This window comes from Carcharhinus amblyrhynchos, chromosome 16 (assembly GCF_965287045.1).
Source record: "Carcharhinus amblyrhynchos chromosome 16, sCarAmb.v2.hapA, whole genome shotgun sequence".
In the NCBI taxonomy this organism is placed as follows: Eukaryota; Metazoa; Chordata; class Chondrichthyes; order Carcharhiniformes; family Carcharhinidae; genus Carcharhinus; species Carcharhinus amblyrhynchos.
In genome coordinates, this window is record NC_137339.1 from 50,420,283 (window position 1) to 50,445,178 (window position 24,896).

The 24,896-nt window shown below is 44.1% G+C and overlaps 1 protein-coding gene across 1 annotated transcript in view; it reads right to left on the bottom strand.

Annotated features, from left to right (window-relative positions):
- The window catches only part of LOC145353730 (cas scaffolding protein family member 4-like), a 116,417-nt gene that overhangs the window by 25,000 nt on the left and 66,521 nt on the right, over window positions 1-24,896 (bottom strand). Inside the window, exon 2 of the mRNA XM_080204498.1 lies at window positions 18,350-18,775. Within this exon, the coding sequence (XP_080060624.1) occupies window positions 18,350-18,775 (426 nt within the window). The remainder of the gene's footprint in view (window positions 1-18,349; window positions 18,776-24,896) is intronic.

The window sequence follows — 24,896 nt, forward strand, 5'->3', positions numbered from 1 at the left end:
CCAAGCTCTTTCTATTTTCCGATAGCTGAGTTTTGGGTTGTTGGGAGTAGGTGGCCTAGGAGAACGGTGCCAGGAATGGATGAGAATGGGAAATGGAGTGAGTCATGTGGCCAGGAGTCTTTAATGTCTTTAATCCTGCTTCATTGTCTGCACCAGTCTGGATGGGCCAAGTTCCATGGAGCTTCATATTAATTACATTTATAATTCCATAAGTCCTTAAGATATAGGAGCAGAATTAGGCTATTCAGCCCATTGAGTCTGGTCTGCCATTTGATCATGGCTGATATGTTCCTCAACCTCATTTTCCCTCCTTCTCCCCATAACCCTTCAACATATTACCAATTAAAAATCTGTCAAAGTCCTCCTAAAATTTACTCACTGTCCCAGCATCCACTGCACTTTGGGTAGTGAATTCCACAGATTCACAACCCTTTGGGAGAAGTAGCTTCTCCTCAACTCTGTTTTACATTTGCTACCCCTTATCCTTAGACTACGACCTCTCATCCTAAAATGCCCCACAGGAGGAAGCATCCACTCCATGTCTACTTAATCCATACCTTTTGTCATCTTGTATACCTCAATTTGATCTCCCCTCATTCTTCTAAATTCCAGAGAATATGGGCCTAAACTGTCCACCTCTTTTCATACGACAAACCCCTCATCTCTGGTATCAATCTAGTGAACGTCCTCTGAACTGCCTCCAATGCCACTACATCTTTCCTCAAGTAAGGGAACCAAGACTGTGCACAATACTCCAGGTGTGGTTTCACAAATGCCATGTATAGTTGATGTAATACTTCCTTACCTTTATATTCTATTCCTTTAGCTATAATTGCCAACATTCCATTCGCTTTCTTTATTATCTGCCAAATTCACATGCTAGTTTTCTGTGGCCCATGAATGAGGACGCCCAGATCCCTCTTCACTGGAGCACCCTGAAGTCTGTCCCCATTTAGATAAGAAGTCGCCTTCCCATTTTTGCGACCAAAATACATGACTTCATGTATTTATCCACCTACTACATTTTGGCCCACTCTCATAAACTGTATCCATTTGTAAAGTTCTTATTTCCTCATTGCAACTTACTGTCAACCCATTTTCATCCATTGTCAAACTCTACTTGGCAGCTGTATGGTAAGCAACTTCTTGGGAGGGAAGTAAAGGGAGTCATTTCCAAATGGAGATGGCACCGAGACCAAATGTCATACAACGGAAGGTCAGAACCAAGTCAACCCCATGTGTCAGATTCAGCCCCTAGCCTAATGGGGAAATGGGCAAATAGGAAATATTTTAAAAAGAGCAAACAGTATCCTACTGGGGACTACAAGTTTCTCCATGGCTTGATTTGAATGGTAGGTTCAAGCCACTTGACTCAATGGGTAGCACTCCAGCCTCTTGAGCGTGAAGGCAGTGAGGCCAGAGGCCTGAACACAAAATCTAGACCAAATCTAGACCAAAATCTTCACTGCAGTGCTAAGGGAGTGCTACACTGTCGGAAGTGGCATCTTTCAGCAGAGATTTAATTAATTAATTAGCCACAAAGCCCATTTGTCCTGTCAGTTTGATACCAGAGATCCCACGGCACAGTTCCAACAACATTTATCTCCCAGTCACAACCATAAAAATAGAACATCTGGTGTCAATGTGTCATTGGCGTGTGGGAGCTTGGTGTGCACAAACTGGCTGCTGTCATTTGTGAATTTCACTTCTAAAAGCACTTGGAAATGAATCATTTTTAAAGCAAAACAGGAAAAGGGGGAAGTGATAAAGGGGAAGGTTTATAACCAGATGGGAAGTAGACAAGGTTAACTGATTAAAGAGGTGATGGTGTAGGGTGAATTGGATGGTGATGGGACAGGTAGACACAGATAGAGGAGGCGCAATTGAGAAAAACAGAATATCTAGAAGGCAAAACCAAAGGCAGTAGTTGTTGCAGAATAACGTGAAATTGTTTTTTTTAACTCATTCACGAGATGTGGGTCTGGGCCAGCTTTTGTTTTCCATCCCCAGTTGCCCTTGAGCTAAATGGTTTCTACGCCATTTCAGAGGGAAGTTGAGAATCAACCACATTGCTGTGTGCCTGGAGTCACATGTAGGCCAAACCAGGTGACGATGGCAGGTTTCCTGCCCTAAAGGATATTATTGAACCAGATGGGTTTTTATAATAATCAAAAATGGTTTCATGGATACCATTACATTTTTAATTCCAGATTTTTATTGAATTCAAAGTTTAACATCTCCTGTGGTGGGATTTGAACCCAAGTCCCCAGAGCATTACCCTAGGTCTCCAGATTACCAGCCCAGCAACATTACCACTATACCATTGCTTCACCTTTGAACTCAGTGCTGGTTCAGAAGGCTATAGAAGGTTAATGAAAGACTATTCCTTAAGCTTGCATTGAGTTTCATGGAAGAACCCAAGGAAGCTTAGGACAAGGAAGTCAGTGTGAGAGAATTCAAATGATAGGCAACAGGAAGTTCAGGGACACAGCTGAGGGCAGATTGTTTGAGAGTCTACCTCCAGAATGGAGACAGAGAAGCCGAGGAAGGGAAATGAAACGTTGGAGATGGACCATGTGAAAGTGAGAGAGGATGGAGATTGGAAGGAAAGTCGATATTTTCCAATTCAGGGTAAGGAAGAGAAACAGCACTGACACACTTAAACAAAGCACCAGAAAAAGCAGGAACATCCAGAACCCACAGAAGTTCCTATCACAACATATTTTATCTGGAGGAAGTGTGACCCCCTAGTTAATGTTTTGCTCCACTGTCCTCTGTCTCCTCGCCATTCCAGTGAAACTCTATGTCATTTAACCTCTCCTACCTTCAAAATAATATGGACCTGCCCTTTTTCTTCTTTCCTCACCTCCATCCTTAACCATCTATAGCCAGAAGCACCAAGCGGATGATTCATCCCAGCATTCTCCTGAGCAGTTGTCCCCGCTAAAATTGAATTTGTATGGGTGGCTATTTTGTTTCAGTGCTTGACCTAGTTCAGTTTTCTTAATTCTACACTGAAAACACATTGGCTGCGATTCTCCCAGTGCTGATTTCGGTGACTGATTTGCTTGGTTTATGTGAGCGTTCGCATCCCTCTTGCGTCTCCCAGCACTGGATGTCTGGCGACATCTGTTCCGTGTCCAAAATCACTGGGGAGACACGGAAATGACTTAACTAATATTTTCCATATAATTTGAATGAGATCAGCAGGCCTCTCCCACCCTGCCAGAACATTTCACTCCAGTGGGGATTACACTAGCTCCCCACTTTCAGGGAACTAGCAGCTCGACCCTGCTGGGGTGAAGTGGGGGGCAATCAGGGCCCCCAGTGGAGGGTCGGGGGGGGGCTGTCCCACTGCCACCTTGCATAGGGATTGGTGGGGACAGGAGCGAAGCTAGTGATCAGGATGGGCTGGGGTGGAAGTAATATGGTGGGGTCAGCCTGTTGGGGCATTGACACTGTGGGGGGAGGCTCAGAATGCAGGGGAGTTACTGTTCTGGGGGGAGGTGATCGGGGTGTGGTTCTGGAGACCATGGTGGGATGGGGAACTGGGGAGCCAGTGATCGGGCCATAGGGAGGCCAGGGAGCTGGCATTGCAGGGTTTGCGGGGCTGGCCAGCGATCAAGCTGGCCAGCAATTGGGAGACCATCAGTACGGGGCCGCTGCACATGCACCAATCTCAGCATTGACAGATCAGTGCAAGCACAGTGGCCATTCAGTGCGCTTTCAGCCTCTCCAGCAGAGATGGGCCCTGCCCCCTGAAACTTAATGATATTCAGGCTGGTGGGCTCAGCAGCGCACAGAGTGTGAGAGAATCTTCTCTGAACCACCTTGAAAAACCCAATATGAATCACTCCAGTTTTTGTGCAAGTTCGACACTTGGAATTTTTTTGGGAGAATTCCGCCCATTATTTCTCTTAAAACAAAGCCTTTACGATACCTACTGCATGACCATACATCTGCACAGCTTAGCAGAAATACTAATCTACAGATTCCAGAATTCAATGAAATCAATTCACCCAGGTAATATCAAGAAATGGCTGAATGCTGCAGGCTGTATGGCCACAACAAGCAGGACCAATCCAGCCAATTACAGGTATACTTTGTATAGCTCGCAGTTAACAATACTTTTCACTGTTTATTTATACATTTGACAATAATAAATCAAATCAAATCAATTCTCTATTCAAGAGGGTTCTGGAAGCTCATTGTTGAGTATTTTAAGGCTGGGATAGATTCTACTTGCTCGGAAAGAAGGGATATGAGAAAGTGGAGTTGAGCTGAAGATCGGCCACTATCATAGTGAATGATGGAGTAGGTTCAGGTACAGAATGGTCTACTCCTCGTTCTTATGTTCGTACAGAAGGAGCAAATGGTGGGTGCTATAAGTGGTCTCTTTGCCACAGCCCCCATTAAGGGAAGGTGACACACCATAATTGAGTGTCATTCCCAATTCTTGCTGTGCTAAGCTAATGATGACTTTATGCTGGAAGACAGAAAACTTTACTGCAATGTTCAGCTGCTTTTTGTTCAAAATCATTTAGTTACTAATACCACACTGCCAGGCCGGATTTGCAGTGGAAAAGGGTGGAGAGGGAGACGGGAAGATGTGAATACTTAGCCAAAGCTGCTAGATGGAATCCTTCATTTCTCCAGTGGAATTATTTGATGTAAAAAAAGCAGACACATGGGTTGCTGTGGGAGGCCCATGGTGAGAAAACGAGCAGTTATCATCCAGTCCATTGCACTAAATTACTTGTCACATACTGTTGTAATCTTAACCTTTAAAGCAATAACTCTAACTCAGAGACTGCAGGAGCAATAACTGTAACTCAGAGACTGCAGGATGAGAGCTTGTACCATTGTTCACTCAGGAGAGTATTAAAGGCCCCATGATATTATTTCCACAAAGGAGCAGGGAAGCTTTCCTCTCCTCCCCCACCCCTCCCCCTGGTTTCCTGGCCAATACTGATCCCTGAACAAATAGTTGGAAACACATGAATGTACAAATTAGGGGCAAGAATAGGCCATTCAGCCCTTCAAGCCTGTTCTGTCATTCGATAAGATCATGGCTGATCTGATTGTGGCCTTAACTCCATTTTCCAGCTTACTCTTTAACTTCTACATTGGTCAAGAACATATATAGCTTTGCCTTAAAAACATTCACTCTGGAGAAGAGAGTTCCACAGATCAAGACCCTCAGAGAAAAAAATATTCTTCTCAACTCTGTCTTAAATGGGAGAACCTTTATTTTTAAATTTTGTCCCATAGTTCTAAATTCTCTCACATCCTTTCAGCATCCAGACTGTCCAGTTCCTCATGATCTTATATGTTTCAATAAGATCACCTCTCTTTCTACTAAACTTCAATGGATAAAGGCCCAAACTGTCTTCATAAGACAACCACTACATCCCAGGAATCAGTTGAATCATTGAACCATAGAATCCCTACAGTGCAGAAGGAAGTCATTCAGCCCATCAAGTCTGCACTGACTCTCTGAAGAGCATCTTACCCAGGTCAAAACGCCCACCTTCACATAATTAGCATGGCTAATCCATCTTTGGAGTGTGGAAGAAAACCGGAGCACCTGAAGGAAATCAGCGCAGACATGGGGAGAACGTGTAAACTCCACAAAGACAGTTACCCAAGGCTGGAATTGAACCCAGGTCCCTGGCATTCTAAGGCAGCAGTGCTAACCACTGTGCCACCATGAGTTGAGTGAGTGGCCATCTCTGAACTGCTGTTAATGCAATTATATCCTTTCTTTTTTAGGATGTAGTCTCACCAATGCCCTATAATTATATTCATTTATTATCCATTCCTTTTGCAATAAAAAACAGCACTCCATTGCCTTTCTAATAACTCACTGTACTTGCAGACTAAATTTCTGTGATTCATGCATCAGATCACCTAGACCCCTCTGCACTGCAGCATTCTGCAATATCGCTTCATTTAAATAATTTGCTGCTTTTCTATTCTTCCTGCCAAAGTGGACAAATTCACATTTTCCCACATTATACCCCAACTGCCAATTTTTGCCTACTCACATAACCAACCCATCTATCCCTGCAGACTCTGGCTTTGATTTTTACCAATACAGAAATCTGGTCAGGAATCCCAGAATTGGCACCTTTCTGCCAATTTATGGGGTTCCTGAGTGGGCTGAGAGCCCCGACAACCACTACTTTTATTGAAACAACTGAACCCCAGAGAAAATGTTGCATGATTGACAATTCAGGCTTTCCAATCTCTGCTGTCAATTTCACAATGTTTATTTACACAAGGTGAAGTGGTTTCAATAACTTGTGGTTTCTGATATTGACACTTGTAAAGGTCTGAATGATTGACATTTTTATTCCCTTCTAAGTATATAACTTCTTTTAACATTGTAGAAAATTGTGAACAAGTTATATTTTTAAAGTTTTTAACACATACAATGGAGGCCATAAGCTTCATTAGTTCTATACAATATATAGTAGATCAATGGGCATAAAAGTTCCATAGCTTGGCACAAGAAGCATGAGGGGCCATTGGGGGTGGTTAGGGGGTGCCTGAGGTAGCATAGCAGTTAGCACTGCTACTGCATAGCTCCAGGGACCTAGGTTCGATTCCCGGCTCGGGTCACTGTCTGTGTGGAGTTAGCACAGTCCTCGTGTCTGCATGGGTTTCCTCTGGGTGCTCCGGTTTCCTCCCACAGTCCAAAGATGTGTGGGTTAGGTTGATTGGCAATGCTAAATTACCCCTTAATATCCTGAGATGCGCAGGTTAGAGGGATTAGTGGGTAAAATATATGGGGCAGAGCCTGAGTGAGATTGTGATCAGTGTGGACTCGAAGGGCCAAATGGCCTCTTTCTGCACTGTAGGGTTTCCTACGAGATGGCATGAATAAGGCAATGCACACACTGACGATCCCATCTTTGCAGACACCCAAGGTAAGCAGGCTGGGAATTTTCCTCACTTCAAGGGTGAAAATTTAGGCCTTGATGTCCTCTTCACAACCTATTCTCCTACATATCTCTGTGCAAAAATACACTGCATCAGTTCATCCAAGTCATTGATGTAGATTGTAAATAGTTGAAGCCCCCAGCATTCACCCTTATCCTCTGTGTCCTGTTGAGTAAGCACTTTTCTATCCATGTGAATATGTTACCGCTGCATCATGAGCTCTTATTTTGTGTAGTAAGTGGTGTGTTGCAATGATCTGGTTTGGCATCCTTTGCTGTTTGTGGGAACTTGTTGTTTATAAATTGACGACTGCATTACAATAAGAAGTTCATTAGCAGTAAAGAGCTTTGGCATGCCCTGAAGTTTTTAAATAGCCTACATAAATGCAAGTTGCTTTTACCTTTCCCCTTCAGTAATTATCCAGGTAATGGCTTGCTACAGTCGCTACACTCTGCAACCAATTGCTCAGTGCAAAGCTATTCCCATGGGTTGACTCTGTGGACCTTTCCTGTCCATTTATGGTTTGTTGAAGTGGGTTTGGCAACGAAAAACATCCTGGCTCCAAGCGCATCCTTCCCTTTCTGCTCCTCAACATCTGGGCTGCAGACCAACAGCTGGAGGTCGCTAGCTGCAGATCACCACTCCATATTTAAAGCAGACTTCACAAGGAGGTGGGGGAACTATCAAACAACACCAGGTTTTGTTTTAGTTTTCATTTATGCTGCTTTCATTCCAAAAGTAAAATAACCCTTTGAGGACTCAATATTCACAAACTGGATACTGCGCATTGTAAATCAAGGCAGTGATTTAAACACTCAGGAATATAGGAGAAGGAGTAGGCCCTATCTATCCCCTGTCATTTAATTAAAGCATTACTAATATTAGCTGCATGCTTCAGGACAGGATATGTGCCTGTGATGACGCAGTAGTCAAATAGCCCACTGGTTCTCATGGTAAGTTTCCAGTATGAAATCTGGGTAAGGTGATTGGACCTCAACAAGAAGAGATTATTTTCAGGACAGGAAGGGAAGAGATTTGACAAAAAATAAGTTACAAAATTGATTTTGTACCTTTAACATTAGCTTGCTCTCAAACTGAGATTAAAATTAAAAACATCTCCAGCACCGCATGCTAACACTGAAGTTGTGAATCAGCCTGTTTGTAAACACAGCGGTGTGACTTGAAAGGCCCTTTAAAACAAGGCTACGGTCTTTAAATCCTGCATTCTTTACAGAGACTAACAGGTGCACACAGCACTGCCTGGGACACTTGTCCAAGGACAGCTGAGCGTGCGATAGTTATGCTAGTTATTTCACTGCTAACAGCTGAGCATACTATAGTTACACTAGTTATTTCACTCCAGCGGAAAAGAACCTCAAAGGAAATTCTTCAGTTTACACAGCCAATAGAGTGCTCCCTCCCTACGACGCTGCATAAGTAAAGCAGATAACAGCCTTTCAGTCAAACAAGGCCACGCCATAGGGCATTTAAGAGTCAACTATCTTGCTGTGAGCCTGGAGTCACTTGTAGCTCAGACTGGTTAATCAACCTTAGGTGGTTTAAAAAAAATTCTTTTAAACGTGCTATAAATAGTCAATAGTGAAATCATTGCAATCTCCATTCACAATCAAACATACACAGGCACTGACAGATACAGATACACACATACGTGTACATATGGACAGCATTTTCCACGCCTTCCCCCCACAAAGCGTGCTTTTCAGCAGCCTTGGCATCTTCTGGTCCCACCAATGTCAACGCCGTTTGCATGGCTCACCCATCCCACCACCAGGGAACCCACCGCAGAGGCTTGCCTTCAGCAGAACCAGAATATCCCTTCTGGATGAGGAACAGGAAAATCCCATGCACAGCATTTTGCAAACTACTCAGTGCTACTGAATATCACCCAATTGCCAGCCTGCAGCAGGATTTGAACAATATTCAAGCTGGGAAGTAACGATCAGGCCAACTAATTATCAGTATGAGAAAGCCCAGGGATCTCCACTAATGTTCAGTCACACCACCATTGCAGAAACCAATCCCACTCCCTGTTAACTGTGTCGATTCACTGCAGGCCAACCTGCTTCTGTTACAGGACATTGCAACACGATGAAGCAAAAAGCCACAAAGTGAATCATCGTATGACTAAGTTGACACTGACATATACTGATTTCCTCACCATGAGAAAGATTTCAAGTTAGTTTCTGTCAACACCTTCCTTCTAAAATCCATGGGAAAAAGGACCAAGTGCTGGAAAATGGGATTAGAATCGATAGGTGCTTGGTGGTCAGTGTAGGCACGATGGGCCACAGGGGCTCTTTCTGAGCTGTACAACTCTCTGACCACAACCTTACCGGCTCACTGCACTGGTCAGTCAGCACAGCCAGCTGATAAGATTGAGTGAGATCCGGTTTGCATCAGGCATGAACGGGTTTTCACTGCCAGAAACTTTACTGGCCCTGCTTAACTGGCGAGATTGGCTTCACGCTCATAAAGGACACCAAGCTGGTTTAAATATTAATAACATGATTACCATGTAGTGGGAGGAAACTCTGCAAAGGGAAGGGAAGGGGAGAGCTCTGGAGGGGGGAGTTCTGAACTGTGAGTTAGTGTCTAGCATTTTAATGACACAAATACCAGCAAAAAGTACATCACTGAAGGTAATTTTCTCCTCTGTCTGTAATTTGGAAAGGGCATATTGTGTGTATTGGAACCTTGGCTTTGTGAATAAAAGAGTGCAGGGCAGATAGACATCAGGACCGGGTTGTAGAGCACATTTTCTGATCACTTCTCCCTCCCTCCTCCCAGCACCTTGAAAATTCAACACATATCCACCGGGAAAGTCTCAGTTTGAATGGAAAAAGGTTTTGTTTGAATTGATTTGATTGGCAGATCCAGTTCAGTCCCTGGCTGTGCTGTGCCTGATAAGTATTCTTTGCCCCTTACCGAGGGCCCACTTATCCCACTTGGTTACACATTAGGCTTTAGTTGGTTATAAGCACAGCATAGCCACAATTTTTTTTAAAAAGGGACTCTTGTTTAAATGGAAATTGTGGCTCTAGTTCAGATGCTGACTCTGGATAATTGTTATCGAGTCATAGGTCGCAATCTTATGAAAAGAAATCGAAGTGCCAATCAAGCGAGAAAATGGGGGAGTTTTGGATAAGTTTGAAAATGCAATCTTCTTCCTGTCGCTTTTTTGGACAGAAGTGCAATTCTCATCAGTTGCGGGGGAGCCTAAGCTTGCCAGTGAAGTCAGTTGCGTGCTGCTTATGGCGTCATTGCAGTGAACTGAGAGACCTCCAATCTCAGCCCCCTCCCCAAGACCCCTCCAGAGACATTGCTGACCCAGCCCACCACCACTAACCCCAGTCTCACATGAGTCGGGACATCAGGGCATATCTGGGACCCTCCCGATGGGACCTCAAACAGGACCCACCCTCTGCAATCACCCTCCCCTGCCGATTACCGGCCCAATCATTCACTGTATCCCCCTCCAACCTGCCGATTGCTCTCTGTGCCAGTCTCCCACCCCTGCCCCGCCAATCACACCCCCCACCTTGCGTTCTACCTGCCGCTCACCCCCCTTGTGTACCCCACGTCGATCACACCCGTTCAGATATGCCCTGATGTCCCGACTCATGTGAGACTGGGGTTAGTGGTGGTGGGCTGGGTCAGCAATGTCTCTGGAGGGGTCTTGGGGAGGGGGCTGAGATTGGAGGTCTCTCAGTTCACTGCAATGACGCCATAAGCAGCACGCAACTGACTTCACTGGCAAGCTTAGGCTCCCCCGCAACTGATGAGAATTGCACTTCTGTCCAAAAAAGCGACAGGAAGAAGATTATCCATTTTCAAGCTTATCCAAAACTCCCCCATTTTCTCGCTTGATTGGCACTTCGATTTCTTTTCATAAGATTGCGACCTATGACTCGATAACAATTATCCAGAGTCAGCATCTGAACTAGAGCCACAATTTCCATTTAAACAAGAGTCCCTTTTTAAAAAAAATTGTGGCTATGCTGTGCTTATAACCAACTAAAGCCTAATGTGTAACCAAGTGGGATAAGTGGGCCCTCGGTAAGGGGCAAAGAATACTTATCAGGCACAGCACAGCACAGCCAGGGACTGAACTGGATCTGCCAATCAAATCAATTCAAACAAAACCTTTTTCCATTCAAACTGAGACTTTCCCGGTGGATATGTGTTGAATTTTCAAGGTGCTGGGAGGAGGGAGGGAGAAGTGATCAGAAAATGTGCTCTACAACCCGGTCCTGATGTCTATCTGCCCTGCACTCTTTTATTCACAAAGCCAAGGTTCCAATACACACAATATGCCCTTTCCAAATTACAGACAGAGGAGAAAATTACCTTCAGTGATGTACTTTTTGCTGGTATTTGTGTCATTAAAATGCTAGACACTAACTCACAGCTAATTAACTATGTTTGAAATACTAGCCATGATGTGGAGATGCCGGCGTTGGACTGGGATAAACAGAATAAGAAATGTCACAACACCAGGTTAAAGTCCAACATGTTTATTTGGTAGCACTAGCCACTTAGCTTTCAGAGCACTGCTCCTTCGTCAGCTAAGTGAGAAGTCTATTTACAAACAGGGCATATAAAGACACAAACTCAATTTACAAAATAATGATTGGAATGCAAGTCTTTACAGGTAATCAAGTCTTAAAAATACAAGCAACGTGAGTGGAAAGAGGGTTAAGCACAGGTTAAAGGGATGTGTATTGTCTCCAGACAGGACAGTTAGTGAGATTTTGCAAGCCCAGGCAAGTTGTGGGGATTACAGATAGTGCGATATGAACCCAAGATCCCGGTTGAGGTCGTCCTTATGTGTGCGGAACTTGGCTATCAGTCTCTGCTCAGCGACTCTGCATTGTCATGTGTTCTGAAGGCCACCTTGGAGAATGCTTACCCAAAGATCAGAGCGCTCTGAAAGCTAGTGGGTTTTGCTATCAAATAAACCTGTTGGACTTTAACCTGGTGTTGTGAGACTTCTTACTGTGAAATACTAGCCACAGGGCCTGTATGGCCTCTGCTCTATAGCAGTGATCAGGAACTTTACACATCTGTTAAACGAAGATGTCCATTGTATTGGGACCAACAAGATGAGGAATTGCGTAACCACAGCCTGTACCAGCACTCAGCACAAGACAGCACCCAGTTGATGCAATTATTTCTACAGCCACAAATGCAGCCAGGATAGGGCACATCTCATTGGCAGGACAAGGTCCCAGCATAACACGGTGATGAAAGAGCGGCTGGAAGGCCACTGCGAGCATTTATTACCCACCCTTAGTGAACCTGAGAAGGTGATAATGGCCCGTATTCTTGAAACACTTCAAGCAGTGTGATAAAATTGTGTTGCTCAGTAGGCCACATCGGGTGACAGTTAAAGTCAACATGGTGCGGTCTGGGGTCACATCTAGGCCAAACAAGGTAAATACAGGGCTGCCATTCTTCCTAGTATTGAGCCAACAGCTTCATAACCATTTCCCCTGATCCCAGCTTCTGAGTCTCAAGACCCACTTGAGGGTATCAGTACCAAAAATGAAGACTGGTAATACAGTGAGGGAACACTGCACCATCAGTGCTGCTGGTTTTTGAATTAGATGCTGAGGAGGGGAAGGGGGCTCGATCAATGTGACAAAGGCAGATTATCACATTGCTGTTTGTGGGAGCTTGCTGTGCAGAAATTGGCTGCCACATCTCCTACGTTACAGGAGCGACTGCATTTCAAAAGAAGTTATTTGGCTGTTGAGTGCTTTGTTTGGTGGTTGTAAAAAGCACTGTGTAAATGCATTTTTAAAAAATACATTCAGCGTATTTAACAGAACTCAAATTCTCCAACACCGTGGTGGATTTTGAACTCGCGTTTCCTGGATTACTAATCCTCTACACTGCCGTACACAAATAACATGCTGTCAAATTGCAGATGACCCTAGAAGAGGAATAAACTTCCCATTTCTTTCAAGCTATTCTTCAAAGATGGCATGAAAAGTATGGATATGCCCAACCCTTGCACGTGACGCCAATGAAGTCAACTGTGACAAGGTGAGTCTGTACCTCTTCCCCCACTTGGAGAAGGACAGAATTTACCAGCATTCCTTTTGCTCAAGGAGGGTGGCCCCCCTGAAAATCTACACTTCATTGTTCCAAGGACTATGTTGGCACAAACATCCTATGTATAGTTTTAATAAATTGGCTAATTTCTGGTTTAATGGGCTTGTTTTATGAGAAAAAGTTAAGCAGGTTGGGTTTCCACTTACTGGAGTTGAGAAGACTGAGAGGAAATCTTATTGAAACAGATACAATTCTGAGGGGCATTACAGGGTAGAAAGTGGGAGGATGTTTCCTCTTGTGGGGGAATCATGAACTGGGGGCACAATTTAAAAACAAGGGGTCTCCCATTCAAGATGAGAATGAGCAGGAATTTATTCTCTCAGAGGGGGCCGTTAATCTTTGGAAATCTCTACCCTAGAGTGCTGTGAAGACTGGATCCTTTAATATATTCAGGGATGAATTTTTGATCTATGAGGGAGTGGAGGGTTATGGGGGGGGCAGGAATGGAAGTGGAGTTAAGGCCACACAGTCAGATCAGCCATGATCTTATTGAATGGCAGGGCTGGCTCACTGGCCTACTGTTGCTCCTACTCCCTCTGTAAGTGCCCCTAGAGCCTTCCAGTGCTGACCTCCACCCGCAATTTCAAACATCTGCTCTCAGAAAGGGTCAGTTGAGAAGTATATTTATGAAATAAAAATATTATCAGTCACCAGGGATCAAGGCCTGGACTTTGCTCTCCATCCATCCCATAGTGGAGCTCACTTAACCCCAACTAGAGTTACTTAATATTCTGGCCTCCAGCACTACACTGGTTTTGTAATGAACCGGGGAAAGATGAAGCCTCCACTTGGTTTATGGCAGTGATAACCTAGGCTAGTGAGTGGCTGCATTGAGTGGCCCTTCTTCATCTCAATGAGCCACAAGATTGAAATCTGGTTTTTTCACTAACCATGACCCTGTGTATAAGATTAAATGCATGCCAAACATTTATGCTTACTCATCTATATATTAACAGAACTATCATCAACTATTAATAGAGTTATCATTAATAGAACTTCAAATGGTTAAAAACAAAAACAGATTTAAACTTTGGACACAAAGGCAGTGCACGGCTTTCAGTCAACATTGTGAGCAATCACCATGCACCTCACTTCACTTTATACTGATAGGAAAAAACTACACAGACTGAAATCAGCAGAGTGTGACAACCCTGCGTGTGGACAACGGTCAACAAAACGTCTCATGGGCCACACTGAGAATCCAGATGAGCTGCATGTGGACCCCTGGTCTGGTGATTCACTATCTAACAACACTGAGGCTCATAAGTGAAAAACAGGTTCTATTCTAGTTCCAGATGCAGCAGTGACCTAAGTACAATGGGTTCGTGGCATCTTCCACTTAAATCACCCAGTCTTCTGCCAGACAGACAGTGGGAGATCACTAGAATTCCAATAGATCTCCAGGTTGGCAGCCTGTTTACATGGACTTGTTACCAAGACTTTAGAATGGGTTTGTTATCAGGGTTTTTTGAATGGATCTGCCATCAGGGTTTTGAATGAACTTGTTATCAGGGTTTTAGAATGATACTGTGATCAGGGATGAACTGATTCCTACAATTTCAAATGTCCTGTAATTACATGGATACCGGTCTCCCAAAGATTCAGCTGTTAGTAGTTTGTACAAGCAGGAAATTCCAACCATCTCCAAGAAACGGTTGAAAAATTCCCAGAGAGAATGAGCAATGATCTTTCAACGCACAGACCCTGTTATTAAAATCCTCCAATCCCATTCCCAGGACACCATAGTTCCAGAACACGTTTCCAGTTTAGTGTGGAAATGTGAATGTGTTGTCCAGTGTTGACATGTGTGGGAAGAGGAAAGTGAGTACGTTTGAGTGAAGTGATGCTGGGAAAGCAAGTGAAGCATATTTACTCCCTTAATGTTCATTTCCTCCCACTCCTTCCTGGAGACATAGACTCCTGCTTGGGTTCAGTTCTTCACGTGTGGCCAACAATTCAACTGTGAAGGCCACCGTCACCCCATCCTCAACCGTCGACCTCCCCACGAGGAGCGCCGCAGTCAAATCCTCCTACAGCTGCTTCAGTTAACTCAGCCCACGCTACAGAACTAACCTGTTACTTGCTTGTCAAGAATGTTTAGCACCATATAATAAGCATTACTTCAGTCCCTTAGGCTATCGTTGCCTTAAATTTAACTGATGGGAATGAGTAAATTAAAATAGACTTTTAGTATCAGCACTATCCCTGCTCCATGGGGAAAAACATCAGACTAATGTTGCTGATACACCATGAAGAGAATGGTGAAGCACACTCAGCACTGGAGAATTAGAGATGGAGGAAGGACAAACATTCTGACACTATTGCTGAGCTTCTCAGTTTTAACTGCAGATATTTTCCCACGTTCAGCATCTAACCCATAAATAAACCTCACTTCCCCTTCGATCGAAGTGCATCTCCGCAATAGCCAGTCCTTATTCTACTTGTGCATTTTTGGGATGTACAAAAAACAAGGAACAAAGAACAGTACAGCATAAGAAACAGGCCCTTCGGCCCTCCAAGCCTGTGCCGCTCATTGGTCCAATTAGACCATTCGTATGTATCCCTCCATTCCCAGTCTGCTCATGTGACTATCCAGGTAAGTCTTAAACGATGCCAGCATGTCCTCCACCACCACCCTACTTGGAGTGCATTCCAGGCCCCCACCACGCTCCGTATGAAAAACATCCCTCTGTTATCTGAGTTAAACCTCGCCCCTCTCACCTTGAGCCCGTGACCCCTCGTGATCGTCACCTCTAACCTGGGAAAAAGCTTCCCACCTATACCCTTCATAATTTTGTATACCTCTATTAGGTCTCACCTCATTCTCCGTCTTTCCATGTATGAGAGGCCTACAATTTAATGTCCCTTTCCCAGGAGCGGTTCACTGGATTAACTACCAACCAGACAAGAGCTCTGAGCCATGTGATTTTATATACCTCTGATGAGGAGACTGTGTGCGGAGAGCTATATTTCCCTTGATATAGAAATGACAAAAACAAAATTTGTTCCTCTCTGTGCAAAGGGCTAGCTTTTTGGGCCCCCTGTCAGGATTGTTTTCAGTTGGAGGGAGGGGGGTGGGGGTGGGAGAGGCACATAAAACACAGGGGTGGCAAGTTCACCATCTTCCTGCTCACCCCCAAGCTGCCCCCTCCTCCTCCCCACAACATAGTAGGTGGGGCAGGTAGGTGCACAGACACCAAAACAAATATTAATGGTCAATTGTTATCAAGTCAATTTAAGTTAAACCTTAGACTAAGCAGAAACTGCAAAGCTCAACCAGACATCAGACACAAGCCCTAAATGCTGACTTGGTAATTTCCAGACTATCTGAAGTAAATGCTAGGAGGATAGTGTGGAGGGCCATCTCCAGTCACTGAAAATGAATTCCAATGCTAGGTAACACAATCTAATTTCAGTTCCTGTATATTATCCAGGGGGTATAGCCAGTTGTGGCAATGCTTATTAAGGATGCCCATAAGAACCAGAAATGGCAGCAGTTGGACTTGTCATAGCACTTTCAGCTGTCTCTAGCATAATTCCAAATATCTAGTAAGAATGAGGACAGGTACAGCAAAGCTGCTGAAAACAGAGCAGCATTTCTGCCAGTTACTAATTTATAACGTCATCCTTAGCACCTACTGCACAATGATTTGCTCTTGGTTGATGCTGGTTGATGAACACAGAAATGCACCACAAGCCCAAGAGTACAGAAGAATTTTAAAATGTTTGTCTTATTCTCTCTCCTTTGCCTGAACAAGATTGTCAGGCCACCAAACTACAAAGTTACAGTGTTCACTCCCCTCACTATATAAAAGGTACTTACATAAGAACATAAGAAATAGGAGCAGGAGTAGGCCATCTAGCCCTTCGAGCTTGCCCCGCCATTCAATAAGATCATGGCTGATCTGTCGTGGCTCAGTTCCACATTCCCGCCCTCTCCCCATAACCCTTAATCCCCTCGCTTATCAAAAACCCATCAACCCGCTTCTTAAAAATATTTAGCGAGGCAGCCTCCACCACTTCAACGGGCAGAGAATTCCAGAGATTCACCACCCTTTGAGTGAAGAAGTTCCTCCTCAACTCCATTCTAAACCGCCCCCCCTTTATCTTGAGGCTGTGCTCCCTAGTCCTACTGTCCTTTCTGAGCTGGAAGAGTCTCTCCACCTCTATCCTATCCATCCCATTCATCATCTTATATGTCTCAATGAGATCTCCCCTCATTCTTCTAAACCCTAACGAGTACAAGCCTAGTTTATTCAGCCTCTCCTCATAGCTCAACCCCCTCAACTCCGGTATCAGCCTAGTAAACCTCCTCTGCACTCCCTCCAAGGCCAAAATATCCTTGCGTAAGTACGGCGACCAAAACTGCACACAGTACTCCAGCTGCGGCCTCACCAATGCCCTATACGCCGCAGCAAGACCTCCCTACTTTTATATTCAATCCCCCTCGCTATGAAGGCCAGCATCCCATTCGCCTTCCTGACCACCTGCTGCACCTGCAGGCTGGGTTTTTGCGACTCATGCACAAGGATCCCGAGGTCCCTCTGCACCATTGCCTTCAGAGGGAAACATGGGGATTGGTGAATGGTTACAGTATTTGGATCAGCTGCTTCTTCGGATGGTGATACTGCTGGTGAATGGTTACAATGCTTCAATGAGATCCTTCTACAAATGGACCTGCTTTCCAACTCTGTAATGTCAGATTTCAGGCATTTTGGGGATTTCTGTGACAGGACTAGTACCTCTAAGTCATTGCCTGTCACACACTACAGTTTTGAATGTGAGTAAGGATCATTGGTGACCCCCAGCGTGCTCAGTTCTCACATATTTCTCCTTTGCTCTGTTTTCAGCAGCTTTGCTTTATCTGTCCTCATTCTTACTACATATTTGGAATTTGGCTAGAAACAGCAGAAAGTACTGCGACAAGTCCAACCAAAGGAATAAGTGAGAACAGCTGATAATGCACATGAGAGAGCATACCCTGCTACCTCACCCCAGCTGATGGGCTAAACTAAGTGAGGGTATCATCAGCATTATCTGATATAAATAGGGGATGGTGCATGAAGTCTGGAATGATGATAGAGGATGATCCTAAAAAGCGGACACCATTAGAAGCTTACTGAGTATTGGCCCATTGTCAGCAATGAAACCTAGTCGCAAAAATGCTGTTGCATACACCTTACAACTGATACACCATTGCATCCAACTCTCAGTCAGGAGAAGGGGCCTGAAGAAAGAAGTTGGATGTAGAAGACGAGGCTCTTACCTGGCTAGGAGGTGTCTGCCTTCTGTCACCATGAAGTTCAGTAGTCGGCTTTGGCACTTGGTAGATCTGGCTGTGTGACTGGGGTGTGGACGGTACCTGGTAGGCACTATCTCTCGACCCAGAGCTAGGAGCTGAGGGCGAACGTTGATGATGACTTGTTGGCGCCTGGTAAATGTTTTGTTGAGTGGGCCTGCACTGTGTTGAGTAGGATGAGGAGTACAGAGATGGGATGTCGTACTGTGATCCAGTGAGCAGCTGCAGGCGGTTTCCTGGGGCAATACCTTGCCGTCCATGAAGGGAACATCGCCACCATCCTTCATTTTCTTTGACATTCCGATCTATCACGGTCAGGATGTCTCCTTTACGGAAGGCAAGCTCATCAGGCGTCTCTGCTTTGTTGTCATAGAGAGCCTTTGCCATAAGATTCTGTGATAAAGAAAAAGGGATTATTGAGCAACTAAAGCTAACAAGATCTTTCCTGCTGTCAATGTACTCTGTATGGTGGCTTCCAATCTGGCCATGCCCCAATTTAAAATTCTCATCCTTCTTTTCAAATCCTTTCCTTGGCTGGAATGTCACTGCAGTTCACACCGGTGGGATTTTCCCATTCCGCCACAGTGGTGCATGGGGCATGGTGTGAATGGCAGGTAAGATCACACCTCTTGTGCCCCCCTTCCTTATCTCTGTAATAATTTCCAGCCTCACAGCCGTCTGAGATATCTATACTCAGGTAATTCTGGCATGGTCAAATAGCCAGCTAATACAGGTAAAGTACCTCAAATCTGATTAGCTGAAAACTGGCAGTATCTAAAAACTGGGCATTTTTAATGACAATCCTGTGGATCAATTCTAATTGGGTAAATTTTTTAAAAATTGGACAACTTGATTAGGTGCTGCGTTGGTATGGTGGGCTCCAAACTAGTTACTGAAGTCGCTATTTCACATGTTCCTCTATCCCGCACACTGAGTGACCCTCAACCCCACCCAAATTGGTTTGACCTGAACTTCCCACAGCCCAAATGTCCTGACCCCAAATCTGGCAATATCCAAAATCCGCCTGACCTCAATCCTGAGAATACTGTATTTGAGGCGCTTTACCTGTGTTCACTGGCTGGGCAAATACATGAAGAAAAGCCACATGAGTGATTCACTGGAAGGTGCCTGGTATCTATGCAACTATTATTCTAGAAGATTCTGGGCTCGATTCTCACCTGTGCCGCATGGTGCAATGCATTGTCCTCACCTTACAGAAAATGCCCCATTGGCATTTTAAGTGGAATGAAAATTGGGCATCTTCTATAACACACATGGTTTCTACTCTGCCATATTAACACCCAGACAACAACATTGAAAATCTGCCTCTCAGTGACTTTTAGGGGAAAAAACAGTTTGATGCAAACAAAGAAATGGAGAGAAATTTGGACACAAAAACATGAACATGTGCAAGCACATAGATAGTGACATGACAATGTAGAGGAACATGGATTAAAAAACAAGAGTGAAGATGTGAACAGAGTGAGAGATACAGCAAAGACATGAACAAGTGTTCTGACACAGATAGGGTCAACAAGATAGCATATCTGTGTTCTCCTGATTCCCTGCCATAAATTCAGTTATGACGATGGAGACAAGGTTTACGCTCAACTCATTCCAAAACTGCAACAAAAAAAATCAAGAAAACCTCTGCAAGCATTCTATCCAATGCCTAGAAAACAGCTGGCAAAGAATCTAGAAGATCTTGTCCAAATGCAATGAACCTTAATTAATGAATCTTAAGACTTTGACTCAAATTTGTAAAGGAATAATATGTTTCTGGTTCCTCCAAGAAAGTTACTCAGAACCCAAAGTTGGTGGTAGTGGAATGAACACCACACTTCATTTTTTCAACACTTTGGCTCTTGTAACTTATATGGATTTCACCCTCCAATTGCAAGCAATAGCATCTGTTTTTATAAACTGTATGCATTCTTGTTTACTCAGCTTGATAGTTAGAAAACATCTGCAACAAATACACTGTGGTCCAGGATGAAGAAGTACTGAGGGTTATGTTTAGAGGGTCCCAGAGGAGGAACTCAGTTATGCTAGTTTTCTTGAATGTATCCTGCCTAATGTCAGAGAGCCACGTGTAACACCATTTATCAGGGGAGAAAAGAAAGAGACTTTCATTCCATCACCCAAACCAAAGTACAAAGGACAATTTTTTAAAAATCCAATCATGGAATGAATTTCCAGCCTTGCGTGTCAGCCAGTCCCAATTTGTTTTTAAATTAGGCAGCAATATGTTTCTCCATGTCTCTCACAAAATCACTGGTCAATTGAAGCAAACAACAGAGTGGAAAATCATGGGAAATAATCTCATGGAACATTATTGACTGGAACAAAATAGGTTGCACGCTTTAAAAATATTGACTGGAATGGAAATGAAGATCAGGTGTGGTGTACAACAGATGGCGAAACTGGTACCAGCCATTTTATATTTTCATTCAAAAGTTTAAATGACCACCCCATCATTGTTATGTGTGGAACATCTGTATCCAAATCATTTTAAATGTCATCATATAGCTTCATCATTAGGCAACTCAATTCTTTCTATAATGTTTAATTAGAGCAACAGTCATCCGTTCAACTGTTGGATTGAATACATCTATTGAGGTCAATTTCCCCTCATTCATCATTTAGTAAAGAGGGTTCCGTTGTAAAGTGAACAAGACATTACTGGTGTCAAGGGAGCCACCAAAATCCAGTGCTGAAAAAGAGTTGTATGGACTTGAAACGTTAACTCCGTTTCGTTTTCCACAGATGCTGCCGAACTTGTTGGGTTTTGTTTTTATTTCAGGTTTCCTGCATCGCAGTATTTCGTTCTTATTATTTCTTTCAAAAGGGTCTGGCTGCACCTGATAAGAAGACAAAAACACCCCAAATCCCAGCAATGCACCTTTGCCACTGCCTGTGGGTCAATCTCCCTCTGATAAAAGTTCACAGTCAACAGGGCAAAGATGCAGTCCTGCTGCGCATGAACTGTGCACATACAACATTGAGTCAATTAAGCAGGTGATCCAGATTATACACAGAATGTTCAGTGATATAGATGGGGTGTCAAATCCCTGTAACAATGAGGAGTTTTGCTGGTGCATTCGAATATGGGGCGGCACAGTGGCAAGTACTGCTGCCTCACAGCACCAGGGACCTGGGTTCAATTCCAGTCCCAAGTCACTGTCTGTGTGGAGTTTACACATTCTCCCCATGTCTGCATGTGTTTCCTCTGGGTGCTCCTGTTTCCTCCCACACTCCAAAGATGTTTGGGTTAGGCTGAGTTGGCCATGCTAAATTGACTAAGCAGTGCAAATATGCAGGGTTACTGGAATAGGGCCTGGGTGGGACAGTGCAGAATCAATGGGCCGAATGGTCTAATTCTGTACTGGAGGGATTCTATGATTCTATGATAACATAATCTAATTTCTGTTATAATTCCCTGATTCCTGGTGTATGAGAATATAGAAAGGGTCAGTCAGCTTCTACACTGATTTCTCCTCAGTTAGAGGTTGGTAAAGCAGATCCAGGACAAGTGAGGGCTTTTTTCATAACAATGTATATTTATATTTGCTTTGATGCAAACTACTTTTCATATCCACACCTTCATGCATTGAATGTTTATGTCAGGAGCAGGGAGTTCAAATCAATTAGTGCAAATACCAAGAGGCAGCCATTCTCCTGGAATCTGTACACTTAAACAAGTAGCAGCTCACAAACAGCATTAAAGTTATCACAATCAGTATCTTACTTCAGTGAAGAGTTCTGAGTCCCAAGCAAACAAGACACATGGTGAGTCAAAAAATCAAATTACCACTTGAATGCCAATCTCATCAATGCTGCTTTACTACAGCACCACAGTGGTTAGCACAGCTCCAGGGACCTGGGTTCGATTCACAGACAGTGACCCAAGTTGGGAATTGAACCCAGCATCCTGGTGCTGTAAGACAGCAGCAACAACCATTGTGCCATCATCCCAGCCACATAAATACATACGAGTAACAGAAAGGGCCATTATCATCACTGTTATTTAGACAGCAAATTCTGGTTTCCCTTTCTGGGGAATGCACAGTCCATTGTAATATGGCGCTGAGACAGAGCAAAAAATTCCAGGTTGTATTCACACTCTGTGCCAAATTAACTGCCTTTGACCATTTCTAAGCCTTCCTGGATTATCCTGTTGTGATGGAAGTGGAATGGAATATTATCTACATGCCTGGATGAATGCAGCTCCAACAGCACTCAAAACGTTTGACACCATCCAGCACAAAACAACCTGTTTGATTGCTACCCCTTCCACAGACTCCACCACAAATGCACAGTGCCAACAGTGTGTACCATCTACAAGATGCACTGCAGAAACTCAGCAAGATTCCTTATGCAGCACCTTCCAAACCCAACACCACTCCCATCTGGAAGGAGAAGGGCAGCAGACACATGGGAACACCATCACCTGGAAGTTCCATTCCAAGCCAGTCACCACCCTGACTTGGAAATATATCACCATTCCTTCACTGTCACTGGGTCAAAATCCTGGAACTCCCTCCCTAACAGCACTGTGACTGTACCTACACCACATGGAGTGCAGTGGTTCAAGAAGGCAGCTCACTGCCATGTTTTCAAAGGCAATTAGGCATAGCCATTTAATGTTAGCCTAGCCAGCAAATGAAAAGAAATTTGCACTATTTTACAGTGAAAGCCAGCACGTTATGGCTTAACTATTGGACTGTTAATTTTTCAATGTTAAGTTTAAAATTGATAGATCTTTATTTATCACTATGGCTTTAATTACTTACATGTTGCCATATTATTGAGGTTATAAACACAATTTGAGATTATACTCAAGGAACAGTTATGATTTTGATTGTAGTGAACTGCGTCTTGGTGTGCGACCTGAATCAGCCTTTGTTGATCTCAGTCTTCAGGGAAGATCAATGTGTGGTGACTATGTCCATTCACTGCTGTCTATGTATATACACATTTAACTCTTTTTTATAGGTTTGTGGGAAATGGGCATTACTGGATGACCAGAATTTATTGACCATTCCTAGTTGCCCTTAAGAAGGTAGCCTTCTTGAATCACTGCAGCCCATGATTCTGTGGGTTGACCCACAAAACCATTAGGGAGGGAACGCAAGGATTTTGACCCAGTGACTGCGAAAGAATGGCGATATAGTTCCAAGTCAGGATGGTGAGTGGCTTGGGGGGGAACTTGCAGGTGGTGGTATTCCCATATATCTGCTGTCCTTGTCGTTCTAAATGGAAGTGGTCGTGAGTTTAGAAGGTGCTGTCTAAGGATCTTTGGTGAATTGCTGCTGTGCATCTTGTAGATAGTACACACTGCTGTTATTAAGCATCGGTGATGGAGAGATTGAATGTTTGAAGATGTGGTGCCAATCAAGTGGGCTGCTTTGTCCTGGATGATGTCAAGCTTCTTGAGTGTTGTTGGAGCTGCACCCATCCAGGCAAGTGGGGAGTATTCCACCATATTCCTGACTTGTGCTTGTAGATGGTGGATAGACTTTGGGGAGGCCCCATGTCTGTGTGGGTTTCCTCTGAGTTCTCCGGTTTCCATCCACAGTCCAAAGATGTGCAGGTTAGGTTTATTGGCCATATTAAATTGCCCCTTAGTGTCAGACGGGTTAGTATGGTAAATAAATAGGGTATGGGGATAGAGCCAGAGTGGGATTGTGGTTGCTGCAGACTCGATGGACTGAATGGCCTCTTTTGGCACTGCAGGGATTCTATGATTCTAAGAATCAGGAGATGAGTTACTCGCCACAATATTCCTAGCCTTTGATCTGATCTTGTAGCCACTGTGTTTATGTGGTGAGTCCAGTTAAATTTCTGGTCAATGGTAGCCCCAAGGATGTTGACAGTGGGGGATTCAGTGATGGTTACACCATTGAATATCTAGGGACGGTGGTTCGAGTGTCTCTTATTACCTGGCATTTGTGTGACGTGAATGTTACTTGCCACTTGTCAGTCTAAGCCTAGATATTGTCCAGATCTCATTGCATTTGAACATAGACTGCTTTGGTACCTGAGGAGTTGTGAATGGTTGAACATTGTGCAATCATCAGTGAACATCCCCACTTCTGATCTTATGATGGAGGGAAGATCATTGATGAAGTAGCTGAAGATTGTTGGGCCTAGGACACAACCCTGAGGGACTCCTGCAGAGATGTCATGAAGCTGAAATGACTGACCCTCCACAACCACAACCATTCTCTTATGACTCCAATCAGCGGAGAGTTTGTCCCCTGATACCCATTGATTCCAGCTTCGCTAGGGCTCCTTGATGCCACACTCGGTCCAAATGCAGCCTTGATGTCAAGGGCTGTCACTCTCTTTAGTCCATGTCTGAACCAAGGCTGTAATGAGGTCAGGAACTTAGTGACCGTGGTGAAACCCAAACTGGGCATCATTGAGCACTGTCAATGACCACTTCCATTACTTTACTGATGATCGCGAGTAGACTGATTGAGTGGTAATTGGTCGGGTTGGATTTGTCCTG